Source organism: Pongo pygmaeus, chromosome X (assembly GCF_028885625.2).
Source record: "Pongo pygmaeus isolate AG05252 chromosome X, NHGRI_mPonPyg2-v2.0_pri, whole genome shotgun sequence".
Classification (NCBI taxonomy): Eukaryota; Metazoa; Chordata; class Mammalia; order Primates; family Hominidae; genus Pongo; species Pongo pygmaeus.
This window is the reverse complement of record NC_072396.2, coordinates 47,347,351-47,362,091: the sequence shown is the minus strand read 5'-3', so window position 1 is coordinate 47,362,091 and position 14,741 is coordinate 47,347,351. Positions and strand designations below refer to the sequence as shown.

Below are 14,741 nucleotides of genomic sequence, written 5' to 3'. Positions count from 1 at the left end.
CACCAAATGTGACAGTAGCGTTCATGTGTCTTTCTCTTAAAGATAGTTGAACTTCCAACACCCACGGCTCCTCCCCATATAAAAATGAAATTCCTGTGCCACCTGTGATAAACTGGTTTTAAATGACAAAAATAAATATGTAGGATGGTGAGAACACCATTTCCGTAGAACTGCTCCCAGTTTGTGAAGTGATGTCTAATGCTTGTGGTAAGTTTTAAATGTAATATCTATCAGCCTAAATAATAATGCTAGTTACCTGTTAGGTTAGAAGGACACAAGCCAATAGATTAAAAACTTTGTTTTGTAATTTCTCATCCTGCTACTGGCTTACTTAAGAAAAGCTGTCTTGTGCTGAATGCTGAATGGTTTGCTCAGTTTGGCCCGCTGTCTAAAGTGGTAGTAGGGGCCCTTTACATACATCATCGGAGACAAAGGGTGCTGACGGCATCTCCACTTCTCCCACTAATGAAGCCCCAACTGTGATTACACTTTCTGATCTTAAGTTTCACTCGGTTTATATATATAAATTTGTCTTCTAACTCTAGTCTCTTCTAAACACTTTGTAAAACTTTCCATCTTAATGGGGTTTTAATAAGGATCACTTTTCATGTCTATGTAATAGTAAAACAACAAATCCACTATTAAAACTTTATAAAAACCTTATCTAATCTGAAGCTTACTAACCAGTCCCTTGCTCATAGGTTAGGAATATCTGGACTAGTTTGAACTCGGCATAAACTCAGTAAGCTTACAATTGCATCAATTTCAAGTGCTTCTCCCAGCAGTTCAAGGGACCACTCCAAGTTTGCTTCTGGGGGTCATGTTTCAGCTGTGACTCCCCACAGCCAACCTAAGACTGAGTGACTTGGGCTTCTAGTGAGAATCACCCTCAGTCCTGCTGCTGCTGCTGCTTTGAGCCGGAGTCCTGCCTAGGGTCTCAGCCAGCTCCAGACATGGTGGGGCCTGCTGCTGAGACAGTGGGAGCAAAGGGTCTCTTCAAAATTATCAGTGGAGGAACCCAAAACTGACAGAGGTGAAGGGGCTCACTGCAAAGTTTAGTGCCTGGTGAGGGTCTCAGACTGGGCAGTTCTCGTAGATTTTGACACCTGTTGCATGGTTCTTACCCACCATCTAAAAGGTGTTTTCTACTTTGCCAACTTTATTTGGAGATTTCTAAGATGTTCATTAGTCATTATTTCCACTAACGTTAAACCATTAGGTGTGGTATCCAGCTTCCTGACAATGTTCTTTCACTTTTGAAAATGACCTCTGGTTATTTAAAATGCACACATCCCCACACACTGTTGTTTGCAGGTGTTTTCACTGCATTTTCATAGCAGACTTAATTGCACAGCTAGTTACATGATTATATAGACCTTCAGCGTAACAAAACAAACTTGTGTCGATCCTATCATCTAGAATTCAAGGGAGCAGGTTAGTTTTATCATCTGCATGTAACATTATTAGGCTTTGATGTCAGAATCACTCTCCATGGGTTGTTTGTTTTTTGAGACCGTCTTGCTCTCTCGCCCAGGCTGCAGTGCAGTGGTATCATCTTGACCCACTGCAACCTCTGCCTCCCGGGTTCAAGCGATTCTCGTGCCTCAGCCTCCCGAGTAGCTGGGATTACAGCTGCGTGCCACTATGCCCGGCTAATTTTTGTATTTTTTGTAGAGACATGGTTTCACCATGTTGCGCAGGCTGGTCTCAAATTCCTGACCTCAAGTGATCCGCTCGCCTCGGCCTCCCAAAGTACTGGGATTACAGATGTCAGCCACCATGCCTGGCCTCTCCATGGGTGTTTTTTTGTTTTGTTTTGTTTTGTTTTTTTAAAGACAGAGTCTTGCTCTGTCACCCAGGTAGGAGTGCAGTGCTGCAATCTCGGCTTGCGGCAACCTCTGCCTCCCCAATTCAAGCAATTCTCCTGCCTCAGCCTCCTGAGTAGCTGGAATTACAGGTGCCCACCACCACACCCGGCTAATTTTTGTATTTTTAATAGAGATGGGGTTTCACCATGTTGGCCAGGCAGGTCTCGAACCCCTGACCTCGTGATCCACCCTCCTTGGCCTCCCAAAGTGCTGGGATTACAGGCGTGAGCCACCGCGCCCAGCCTCCATGGGTTTTACTATGGCCTTGTTTCTGAATGACCTTTCCTTGAGTACCATGTCTGAGCTTGGGAGTTTCGCAAATGCAATGGGTTGACATCCAGTCTTGTTTTCTCCTGTCAGTTAATTTAGGCCCTGCTTCCCTCTGCAAGGAGTGAAAGCGGACCACATCACAGTTCATGCCCAGGGTTTCCTCTGTGGTGCTGTGGTGGGCTTTCCTTCATTTGCAGAATTACCCTCACCTGCAGTTATCCTGCGTTTGCCTCTGTCCTTCCATGGCTCCAAACCTTGAAGCAGTAAAATATGTGCCAGGACCATTTCCCTGAAAACTGGGAGCCAAGAGCCCTGGCAGAGAGATTTTGACAGAGATGAACAAAATCATTATGTAGCACATGTATGAATGGGAGAATTGAGATGTGCCGAGACAGGGAAGGTGAACTCCCCGGGAGTTGGAAATTCGGATGGGAGACATAAGCTACTGCCTGGGTGCAGTGACTCACGCCTGTAATGCCAGCACTTTGGGAGGCTGAGGCGGGAGGATCACCTGAGGTCAGGAGTTTGAGACTAGCCTGACCAACGTGGTGAAACTCCATCTCTACTAAAAATACAAAAATTATCTGGGCATGATGGCGGGCACCTGTAATCACAGCTACTCAGGAGGCTGAGGCAGGAGAGTTGTTTGAACCTGGGAGGCGGAGGTTGCAGAGAGCCAAGATTGCACCATTGCACTCCAGCCTGGGTGGCAAGAGTGAAACTCCATCTCAAAAAAGAAAAAGAAAAAGAAAGAAAGAAGGCTACTGTAAAGCAGATTGAGTTTCGGGACTTTCTAAACACTGGTAAAGAGGAGGAAATTTGGGAGTTTAAAGCAAGTTTTAGAACTGTGCTCTGAGCATGTGCCTGAATACAGGACTTTTATCTCATTGGGCATTTGCACCATTCCAGTGAGGATTTGAAGCAGCAAGTGAGAGGAGCTGCGTCCTTGCCTGTCAAAAATGCTGAAGCATTAGTTAAGTGGAGTCACAGTGTAGACTGTGTGTAGGGAAGTTGACATCACTGAGAATGCAGAAAACAAGTATGTGATTGTTGCCAGTGAGTGCACAGAAATAAGTCTGGGAGAGGAAACTCAACCCATGAATCTTCCCTAGCTGGTGCATTTACCTGGCATTCACTTAGCACCTACTGTGAGGTAAGCACCATTGAGGAAGGTGCCAAGGCGTGGAGAAGGAGGTCACTGCCCTTTGGCGTTTGTCATCTAGATGGGGCTGATCTGGGGGAATCTGCCCATGGCCTTGGGCAGTGTGACTGCGCGGGGGCCCTGAGGGGGTCAGAGAGGCCAGTTCGGCGCCCTGGAGGCTCTGTCTCATAAGAGGATGCAGGACTTCAGATGAACTTTGAAGGGTTGGTGGGAAACAGGAGAGAAAAAATCAGTTTACCCAGCGTATTTGACACTGTGTTTGCCCTTCCAGAAGGCAGTGCACAGTACTCAATAGGCCTCAATGCAGCGGGGGAGCTGGGTTGTGGCCCTCCCCTCGTTTTGTTGGTTAAATCTATTGGAGGAAGAAGGTCCTGTCTGACCTCATGCCGCCTCCGACACTCTCGCTACCATCTGATAGTTCAAGTGGTTGCAACTTTGCTCTCCCTCGATCATTTGATTCATCCACCTGAGGATGTGGCGGGTGGGCTTCCTATCAGGGTTTTCCTGTGGGGAGATGACAGGGGAAACAGGGAGGAAATCCTAATTGTGGCTTGTCCTCTTCCCTGAATTGCTGTCTACGACAAAGAGTAGTTCCAATGTAAACAAGACGGGTTGGAGACGGTTTGTATAGGGCAGGAGACCCACCCAGAATGCCTACCCAGAGAAGACAGTACCTGAAACCTATTTGCAACGTTTGCCCAATTACCCTACTCTGGCCTTGCTTTGTGTGTTGATTGGGAAGCTGGAAATCCAGGCTGGTCTCCCTTTCTTCCCTTTTTCACTAACCCCAAGCTGTCAGACATTGAAATCAGGAACTGTTTTCTAGTATTCTAAGTCCTAGTCCTGGCAACTGTGCCTGGCCCTCTACAGTTTACATCCAGTTACCACGCTAGAGGCTAAAGGCAGGCAAGTTTCATAATCCCCAGTTTTCAGATGAGGAGTTGGGATTGGGATTGAGGTTGGTGCCAAACCTGGAAGATATCAGTCTCTCATTTTTGTTGTTGTTGTTGGTTGCACTTTTCAGAACCAAGAGCCACTGAGAGAGGAAGACTCTGATTTCATCCTGACTGAAGGCGACCTGACATTGACCTACGGGGACAGCACAGTGACTGCAAATGGCTCCTCAAGTTCGCACACCGCCTCCACAAGTCTGGAGGGCAGCCGGAGAACGAAGAGCAGCTCGGAGGAAGTGCTGGAGCGAGACCTGGGAATGGGGGACCAGAAGGTTTCGAGCCGGGGCACCCGCCTAGTGTTTCCTCTGGAAGATAATGCTTGACTTTCCCCCCAAGCCCTGGCGCGATGGGGTAGGCTCCCGATGGGGTGAGGACAGCTGCAAGCCCTAGTGTTGTTTGAGGTGGGGCAGTGACTAGATTGAACTAACTCTTCTATTTTATTGGGGTCTGAAGCTATCGTAACACTTAAAATTTAACTCACAATGCAGATGGTGAGGCAAAAGTGTCTCTAAATTCAGACAAACGTAGACCTATTCCCACTTTTTTCACATAGTAGTGCGCTGTTTCAGAGTTAAACAAAACAAATAGCATGCTTTAATGGTCTCCTAATTCATTCACCTGCAGTATCTGAACAAGGCGAGGCAGGTGCTGGGTGGGGGGATTCCTCCCATGAGAGGCTGCATCTCAGTACACAGCAGTGCAAGTCAAGCAGACCATAGAAATATCAAGTTAAAGAGAAGGAAGGCAATTGAGATCGGAACTCCAAGGATTATGAGAAACTGGTGTTAAATGGGACAGAAAACATGAAAAAGCAATTTGGAGGCTCTGGCAACGAAGGCTGCTTGACTGCAACCTCATATCAGGATTCCTGACTTTATGCTGCCTGTGTTTTTTCTAGACTGAAGATTTGAAAATACATCCATGAACATTTCAACATGGAACGAAGAATTATAGTTCCTTCTCTGGCTATATCCATAAAGAAGTAGTTATGAAACGTTTAAAACCAAAGGCAAATAGTGTTATACTCTATTTTTTAATTAATCTGAGAAAAGGAGGTATTTAGAAACTGATGATGGTATCACTGCAAAAAGCATTCAACTTTTTTTTTTTTTTTTGAGATGGTGTTTCACTCTGTCGCCCAGGCTGGAGTGCAGTGGCGTGGTCTTGGCTCACTGCAACCTCTGCCTCACGGGTTCAAGTGATTCTCCTGCCTCAGCCTCCTGAGTAGCTGGGATTACAGGTGCCCACCACCATGCCGAGCTAATTTTTTGTATTTTTGGTAGAGATGGGGTTTCACCATGTTGGCCAGGCTGGTGTCAAACTCCTGACCTCGTGATCCACCTGCCTTGGCCTCCCAAAGTGCTGGGATTACAGGTGTGAGCCACTGCACCCGGCCAGCATTCAACATTTGAGGGCTACCATATGAGCTGACAGCCTAGGGAAATAATCACTAGGACTGAAATATCTACTCTGGGTTTAGAAATAACACCAAATTTTGTAGGATGCTATTATCTGGGAAAGGGAAGGCAGCAAGAAACCTACAAGGCACCAGGCTAGAATTCAGAGGGAAAGAAATCTCAATGCAAAAAAATTACTGCAAAGAAATACAAGATGTAGTCTCAAGACTGGGTAGAATTCCAAACTTTGAGCCGACGAATGCATGAGATTTCAGTGGCCACCTGAGGAATCAGAGGGCAAACAATGGAACGTTAAGTATTTTCAGCCCACTAGAAAGTTCTGTCTTCTATAAGCTTAAGAATCCGAGTGTCTTTACACCACTGAGTGCCATGCAGAGAAGGGTCATTTTCCTTGTATCTGGGGAGGCTGCTGCACCAGCTTAACGTGTGGGTGTGATTTGAAAGTTAGGTTTTCAGTTTGGATTCTTTCTGGATGAGCTGTTCTGTCTGCCCACACCTGTAGTGCTGAAATACAGAAAGACCTCTCGGGAAAAGTTTGAGTTTCTCCTAATGTCTCTGTGCTTCAGTGCTAGCTTATTTTTGGCAACCCAATTTCTAAAAAATGCTTTCAATAATGTGGGCGTTTTTCTTTTTTTGTTTCTTTTTTTTTTTTTTTGAGATGGAGTCTCGCTGTGTCACCCAGGCTGGAGTGCAGTGGCGTGATCTCGGCTTACTGTAACCTCCGCCTCCTGGGTTCAAGCAATTCTCTTGCCTCAGCCTCCTGAGTAGCTGGGATTACAGGCACGCGCCACCACGCCTGGCTAATTTTTTGTATTTTTAGTAGAGACGGGGTTTCACCATACTGGCCAGTTTTTCTTATGATGGCAGACAAAATATTGTGTCCCAGTCTAGTCCACCCATAGTGAAATCAGTCATTTAATCTTCTCAATTCGCATGTTTAATGCTTAATTTTAAAATAAGACATTGCTTCACAACTTTGTGTTTGAATTGATAATTTGTGCAAATCAGGAAAATATGTATTTAATTAGGTTGAGCCATATCAGTTTGCTGATATTCGACCATTTTGTAAAAACAGGAGTGTCAATTTCATATGGTTCAATAAAATAAAATTGAGACCAGGCACAGTGGCTTATGCCTGTAATCCAACACTTTGGGAGGCTGAGGCAGGAGGATCACTTGAGCTCAGAAGTTCAAGACCAGACTGGGCAACATGGCAAAACCCTGTCTCTACAGAAATACAAAAATGAGCCAGGCATGGTGGCACATGCCTGTAGTTCCAGCTACTTGGGAGGCTGAGGTGGGAGGATTGCTTGAGCCCAAGAGGCAGAGGTTGTGGTGAGCTGAGGTCATGCCACTGCAGTCCAGTCTGGGCAACAGAATGAGACCCTGTCTCAAAAAAAAAAAAAAAAAAAAAAAAATACGGTTGAATGATTTTTATTCTCCTCTTTCCTTTTTATCTACAATAAAGTCCATTTTGATTTTATGGTCATCCATGGGCTTTGGAAGTTTGAAAAATGCTAAACAACCTACCCAAACCCATGAGGCCTCAGGGTCAACTAGGCTAGTGAAGGACTTAAGAATAAGACCTACACCCCACAGCCAGAGAAAGAGCTTTCATAGCCCCTGGAAGGGAAATTCTTATATCCTGGGGTGAGGTTGCAGACAGCAGCTACCAGGCCTGGCAGAGACCTGTATTATATATGTGCTGGAGTCCAGAACCAGCACAGGATTTTTTATTTAGCAGAGCTATCTTAGTAATGACCAGTCATGCCATATAAATCTAAAAGGCAAGGCTTGTTTTGTTTTCATTTTTGTTTTTGTTTTGCAGAGATGGAGAGATAGGCTGCTTGGGTCTTTGGTTGGGTCTTTATAAAGCTTTGCTTATCTTATATTGCTTACTTAATGTTGGAGGGAAAAAATGAACAGACACACCCTGGTGATGGTTCTTTGTTCACCTCAAGGCTTTGCTGTTATGTTGTTGTTGTTGTTGTTTTGTTTTGTTTTGTTTTGTTTTTTGTTTTGTTTTTTTTAGATGGAGTCTCGCTCTATCCCCCAAGCTGGAGTGCAGTGGCATGACCTCGGCTCACTGCAATCTCCACCTCCTGGGTTCAAGCGATTCTCCTACCTCAGCCTCCCGAGTAGCTGGGATTACAGGCTCATGCCACCACACCCAGCTAATTTTTTTGTATTTTTAGTAGAGACAGAGTTTCACCATGTTGGTCTCGATCTGCTGACCTTGTGATCCACTCGCCTCTGCCTCCCAAAGTGCTGGGATTACAGGCGTGAGCCACCGCCCCTGGCCATTATTTTGGTTTTTTTTAGAAAGCTTTTACAAGATTACAAGAAATGACTCTCTTAGGGAAGAAAAATAACCACCCAGTTTCCCTTCTTAGTCTTAGTTCAATTCATAGAGTGTTGTGTTTATCCCCAAAGGGTCTTGTAGTCTTCATTGCAAACATTTGATTCTGATCTACTCACATACAAGGAAATGTAGATTGCCAAGACCAAAACTAGAGGGGCGGGCTTCCCATCAGGGTTTTCCTGTGTGGAGATGACAGGGGAAACAGGGAGGAAGTCCTAATTATGGCTTGTCCTCTTCCCTGAATTGCTGTCTACAACAGTGTAGTTTCAATGTAAACAAGGTGGGTTGGGGATGGTTTGTATAGGGCAGGAGGCCCACCCAGAAGGCCTACCCAGGGAAGAGAGGGCCCAGAACCTAGTTGTAGCATTTGCCCAGTAACCCTACCCCGGCCTTTCTTTGTGTGTTAGGAAGCTGGAAATGCAGGCTGGTCTCCCTTTCTTGCCTTTGTGACTAACCCCGAGCTGTCAGCCATTTGGAATCAGAACTGCTTTCCAGTGTTCTAAGTCCTTATTTGATTACAAATATTTGGTGAATCAGAGTAAGGCACTTTGGTCCTAATTTTTGACCTTTGGTCCTAATTTTTGTTTGTAAGATGTGGAGAATAACCCTGACCTTACCAGGGGTCCTGGGAATGTGAATCCATTCGTCAGGTGGTTCCACATCTAGAAGCATTTTGCCTATGCCGTGTCAGGCATCATTCAACACAAGGCCAACTATCTGCTGCCAGTCTGGCATAAGATCAGATTGAAACTGCTAAGTAATGGTACATCCAACTAAACAAAGTTCTTCCAAGAGAGTAAACCCAAGTCATCTTATACACGTATTTGTTCTGGGTTGGTGGGGATGACAGTTCAGCAGAGTCCGATGTTCTAGAGCAGAGGTTCTCAACCCTGGCTGTGAATTAGGATCATCTGGCCAGTTTTTGTTTTTAAATCAGTGCAAGGGCCCTCCCCTCAGAGATTCAGATTCAGTAGCTTCAGGTGGGACCTGGAATCCATGCTTTGTTTGGAACCTCAGGAGTGTTCTTGATGTGCAGCCAGGATTGACAAGAGCCTTTTGTCTAGAGCTCGCAGCAGACCCTAATTGGAATCTGATTTTAAAGAATGGCCTAGCAGATGAAGGTGTTTTTTTAAATTGTTAGTCATGTGAAACGAACTGAGTATTGATCAATAATACAGACAGGGCAGCTGTGAGAGAGTTTGATGCTAATCTTTGCAGAACTCAAGAACATACTCCATAAAGTACAGCTGAAAAGATCACGAAAACCTTGGAGCCTTCAAGGAAAGAGAAGGGTGACTTGGGGTATGTATGGGGAGAATTAAAAACTTGTCATCTTGGTTCCCACTTGTGGGGAATAAAGGGAAGGTATTGTCTTAACTGAGCTGCTGACTAATCAAGCATGAAGGTTTCTGGGAAGCTGTTTTTTTTTTTTTTTTTAATTTCACCTGGAATTAAATTAATAGTCCCTTCTGGAGTCAGATTTTCTTTTCCTTCACCTATCCTCATGCCTGAGTCCACACTGGATTCCTCAGAATAAGGGTGGGTGGGCCCGTTTACTGCTGGAGCAAAGTAGAAGGTTGTGGTCCTTTGCTGTCACATGGTGATGGTGGTGGTTTCCGTAGCAGGTAATTAAGGAGATGCACACTTTTGTATAGCCCTGACGGAGAGAAGATGAAAGCTGCCATTCCTTTTAGTACACTTTTTGAGAACTACCAGAAACCTGAACTTTCTCTCCTAGAGAAGAAAATTTGGAATTTAAACAAGGCCACATTTCTTCCTAGGAAACAAACACAGGAAGGGCATATGGATCCGAGCATCCAGGGTGGTTACTGGGGTGATCAGACAAATAAGCATTGATGCCTGGAAGGCAGAAATCACACTGCGACATCAAATGTTTCATCAAGCAAACAGCAAGGATCTCTTCAGGCTGTGTTCTCTAGACCCGAAAATGTCCTCTGTGGTTTGGCTGACAAATGGAATCTCTTTAGAAAACATGCAAAAGGGTATCTCAGCTATCCATGAACGATTCGGTCTAGGACAAAGAACTAACAGTTCCTTCCAAAATAGAGGTCTGTTGGTCTGTTTGACGTCATCCCATCATCCTATCTCTCCCTGTCCTTGTCTGCAGTGGAAGTTAATGTAATCATACCAGATGTTTAATGTGAACAAGTGATTTCCAAATGTAGAAACACCACTGATGCACTTAGGGGGAAAAACAGTGGCAGGGTGTTAGAGCATCTCATCAGAGGTGAAAATCACCCACTTGGAAACCTACTGTGCACCCGTTGTGAGTTCTAAGAGTGTATCAGAAAGCTGATTTTACCATCTGTTGTGAAAGATTATCTGCAATGAGGGCTGCTAGAAAGTCAGCCTGCTGATCTCACAAGTATATGACTTCTTATTCCACTTCAAAAGTGGGGAACTTGACAAGTTTCTTGTCTGCCTTTTGATGTTGATTCTATAGATTAATTAGTTCAGGAACAAGTCTTTCATATACATTAGACTGGTATCATTGAGTTCTGATCTCTTCTGTTGTTCTTTAACTGACACTCTGGATTGCCAGTGTCGGCTGCTACTGATCTCTTCTGTTGTTCTTTAACTGACACTCTGGATTGCCAGTGTCGGCTGCTACATTCTGATACAGTTAAGTCAAAGGAATCTAGTGGCCAAGAGTTGTAGTTTAGAAACAACCCATCTGAATACTGCTTTTACCACTTTGATACCTGAAAAGATCATCCCCCTTTCTAAAACCCGAAAACAACATATAGAGAAATACTGTAGAAACCATTGCTAGTGTCTTAACTAGGAAAAGCAAGTAGACTCATCAACAATCCTTTCAAAACAAGACCTAGAGATAAACAATTTTTCCAGTGTCAATTTTCATAGACATTTTTTAAAAATTAAACACATCTTGTCACCCAGTGCTAGCAAAAATTGTAAAGAGCAAAACCAAAGTTTTTGATGTTAGTCTTATTTTTGTAAGCAGGGTATACTATAGTCATGGCCCATATGGAACACACAAGCAGCCGGTTTTCTGCTACCTGAGCCTTGGAGAAGATGAGAAGGAAGGGCTGCCTGCTGTGCTGCCCTTTGAAAAGGTCCAAAGCAGACATGAGAGCACACAGCAGAAGTCACCTTCTCCTTCTGATGACCACCTTTCAAAAGGCTTAACAGAATCACCAAATGTCACAGTCAGCTCTTGGCCAGTGGAAAATTGTCTGGGCCTGTATATGTTGGAGGAACTCAGATAGAAAAGGACTTGTAAACAGCATGGAAACCTCAACATCTGCTGTCTCAAGCACTTAAAAAAGGCTACAATTCAGGTGTTACTGGATGACTTAACCGCATGGACATTTAGGGGCTGACTTGTGTTGTGATTATTCCAATTGTGGGCTTTGGAGAAGCAGAGGGATGATTTTCAGTTGTGTGGGTGTTAAGTCTATGGATTGGGAATTTACCACTGAAATTGATCGTTCAAAGTGTGACTTCATAGTAGGGCCAGCTCCTCCTAAGTTGTCCTTTTGTTTTTCACATAAAATACATCTGGTACTTTTTACTTGGAAAGTTGCACTGTGTCCATGAAAATGGTTAAATGAGAAGGCCATCAAGATTCATTTAATAGCTGAAAAGCAACTTTTAAAATAGAATAGGACGAATTTAACATGGAATGATGTGACCTTCTAGGGAACTTTTTATAGAGAGCTTACATAGTGTAATTGGGGAGAATTTTGTCTTCTATTTCCATTCAACAGTAGCAAACTGGTGGTTTTATAAAATTAACATTATAGTATGTTATATAAATAAACGTTATATAAAATGACATTAAAGTATAACTGTGAAAAATTAAAGACTTGGAGTTATCCACAACCTTTATGTGCAATAAGGAAAACTGCAGTAGGCCCCCAAAGTGCCGTCTTTCCCTAGCATTTTACTCAATGTTTGCCTTTGTGTATGTTTAGATTGCTATTGTAAAGCTAGCCATGTGTGTTCCTGCCCTTTACTGACATTTAACACATTTTCTCAAAGCTTTTCTTTTTTTTTTTAAACAAAACTCAAAATAAAACAACTAACTGGCTGAGCTAATTTTGTTTTGTATTTTAAAGTATCATCTGTTGGTAGAAGGCTGTAGTGCGATACTATTCTTAGTCTGTTTCCCTCACTGAGAGGTTCTTTTCTGGGTGTAAGCTATTCCTCTCCAGCTTTCTTTAGGCCTGGGGTTGGCAAACTACAGCTGGCCCCTGAACCAAGTCCAGCCCACTGCCTTTTTTTGTAAATAAAGTTTTATTGGCATGACTAGGCTCATTCATTTGCTTACTGTCTGTGGCTGCTTTCCTGCTACAGTGACAAAGCTGAGGAGTTGCAACAGAGATCATATGGCCCATAAAAAGTAAACTATTTACTACCTGGGCCTTAACAGAAAAAGTTTCTGCAAGCCTCTGATTTAGATGCTTGAAGAAATTCAGTTTTAAAATAGGGCTGGGCGCAGTGGCTCACACCTGTAATCCCAGCACTTTGGGAGGCCGAGGTGGGTGGATTACCTGAGGTCAAGAGTTCAGGACCAGCCTGGCCAACATGGTGAAACCCTGTCTCTACTAAAAATACAAAAATTAGCCAGGCATGGTGGCATGCACCTGTAGTCCCAGCTATTTGGGAGACTGAGGCAGGAGAATCACTTGAACCCGGGAAGTGGAGGTTGCAGTGAGCCAAGATCGTGCCACTGCACTCCAGCCTGGGTGACAGAGTGAGACTCTGTCCCAAAAAATAAAAAACACAGGATGTAAAAATCACAGCAACAGATTTTTGAGACTTTCTAAAATGTGCATTAGGGTTAAAAGATAGATCGATAGATAGATATACTTTAGCCTCTGCCTGTGACTCCTCCTTGCCTGTAACCATCTTTAACAGGCTTTGAATGTAGAACCCTGAAAAAGGCATCACCAACTGTTGGCACTATCAACTAGTAAGACTGAAGCAAGTGGATTTGACATTGCAGCTTAATGCTTAGGTTCTTACTGGATAATTGCTGAAATTCTTAAACCCAATATACAGTTTCTTCCACAGTCTTCATATTCCTTTGTATGTAGACTAGCTTTTACCCAAACCATGCAATTGAACTGCATCCAAACAAAACAAATCCTGTCATTAGCATGACTCCAGAGTCATTTAATAGTATAATTACAAAAACACCAGATAGAAAAATTTTTGAAGTAAAAATGTGTTTCAGTTCATTAGGGTTCTCCCAGCCCAGGGAGAAAAATTACTTTTTAAAAATCAGTTCTGGGTAGAGGGAGACGGAGCTATTTGAAGGACAGCCAGATGAGTCAGGTTAAAAACAATACTACCCAGACCTATTATTTAATATTAAGTAATTTAATCAAGATAGACAGGCCTGCACTTGGCCCTTATTCACATTGATGTTTTCGTCCAGACACCTGCTGATGTGAAATGGTACCAAATCACATATCTTCTTTGTTGTGAGGATGCCTTGTTGAAATGGCTCCAGCAGTGGCAGGTTCAGCCTGGGAACTAAAGCTCTTCCTATTTTACGGCCATAAATATCCACATTGCACTGTCACTTCCTTACTGGAAACTTCATCTCAACCAATGTGTCCGTCATTATTGAACAGCTCATGATATTCCTGCTCAGCAGAATTGCACAGCAGTTGGTAGCAAGTCAAGTCCCAGACTCTGACAGTGTGACAGATTGCCTCCACAGCGCTGCTTCTCCAATGCTGGGGCAGCATGCCGAGTGCCCCGGTTCATGGTGACTGACCTAGAAGGGAAGGAACAAAGGACGTCTGAACTTCAGAACACAGAAATCCCCAGAAAGAAAGTCTGTTGGACCCTGAGGACATAAGGCCTTTTAAATCAGAAACCTATAATCTTCCAAACCCATACCGAATCAGTATCAATCATTTCTGGTTTATGAAGACAGACCAGGAGAAAATGACCCAAGAGGTGTTGGGTGAGGGTGAAGATGGGAAAACTCTGGGGGTGCCTCTGTTAGCATGGCTCCGCTTTCTGCAGCTGCTGTTGTGGAGCGCCTGCTGAGGAGAACAGGGCTTTCTGGGACCTTCTGGGTAGCATGTAGGAGGAACTGGGATTGAAGCCGTACCTTTAGGCACCAACCATGTACCCATCCATTCTTCACTCATGTACCAGTTCATATGTGCAAAATGCCAACAGCAACTGACGATTCTATAAAACTGAGGCTGTAGATGATAGGCAGTGAGTCCAGCTTTCTACCTTTGTGGCACCTGAACTTTTTTCTTCTTTCATTTAAACACATTGCTTGTATCACTCTATGTGAGCAGTGGAAAGTGGGCTGACTCTAGTGTGTCTGTGCTAGTCCTGTCACCAGTTTCTTGCTCTACTGTGATCCTTCCTCTGATCCTGGATGTGTACCAAATTTGACATTTTCTAATGGAGTGAAACTGTCCATCAGCTTAATAGAACTACTGATGCAAAGTTTGGGAAAGGCAGTTTCAAGATGATTTAAAATGTGCAGTAAAGATTCACACTAAGCATTAAGGAAAAGCTAATTTCAGAAATGCTTTGAGGCCTTTCTTGTGAGTCTTTTTTTTTTTTTTTTTTTTTTTTTTGAGACAGAGTCTTACTCTGTTGCCCAGGCTGGAGTACAGCGGCATGATCTAAGCTCACTGCAACCTCCACCTCCTGAGTTCCAGCAATTCTCCTGCCTCAGCCTCC

General features: G+C 43.9%; 2 protein-coding genes across 7 annotated transcripts in view; one reads left to right on the top strand and one right to left on the bottom strand.

Moving 5' to 3' along the window:
* The window catches only part of SLC9A7 (solute carrier family 9 member A7), a 167,426-nt gene extending 155,313 nt beyond the window's left edge, over positions 1-12,113 (top strand). For 2 of the 5 annotated variants that reach the window (XM_054470986.2, XM_054470984.2), the window contains 2 exons: positions 4,325-4,604; positions 9,252-12,113. In XM_054470986.2, the coding sequence (XP_054326961.1) occupies positions 4,325-4,576 (252 nt within the window). In that variant the 3' untranslated portion in view covers positions 4,577-4,604; positions 9,252-12,113. Of the gene's footprint in view, positions 1-4,324 lie in introns of all 5 variants that reach the window. The other 3 variants (XM_054470982.2, XM_054470985.2, XM_054470983.2) reach the window with 2 other exon arrangements.
* Positions 1-14,741, bottom strand: part of CHST7 (carbohydrate sulfotransferase 7) — a 53,491-nt gene that overhangs the window by 15,358 nt on the left and 23,392 nt on the right. Inside the window, exon 2 of one of the 2 annotated variants that reach the window (XM_054471006.2) lies at positions 13,179-13,806. The exons of the other annotated variant lie outside the window; for it this stretch is intronic. The gene's annotated coding sequence lies outside the window, so the exon portion shown is untranslated. Of the gene's footprint in view, positions 1-13,178; positions 13,807-14,741 lie in introns of those variants that run through there. 2 annotated transcript variants of the gene reach the window in all.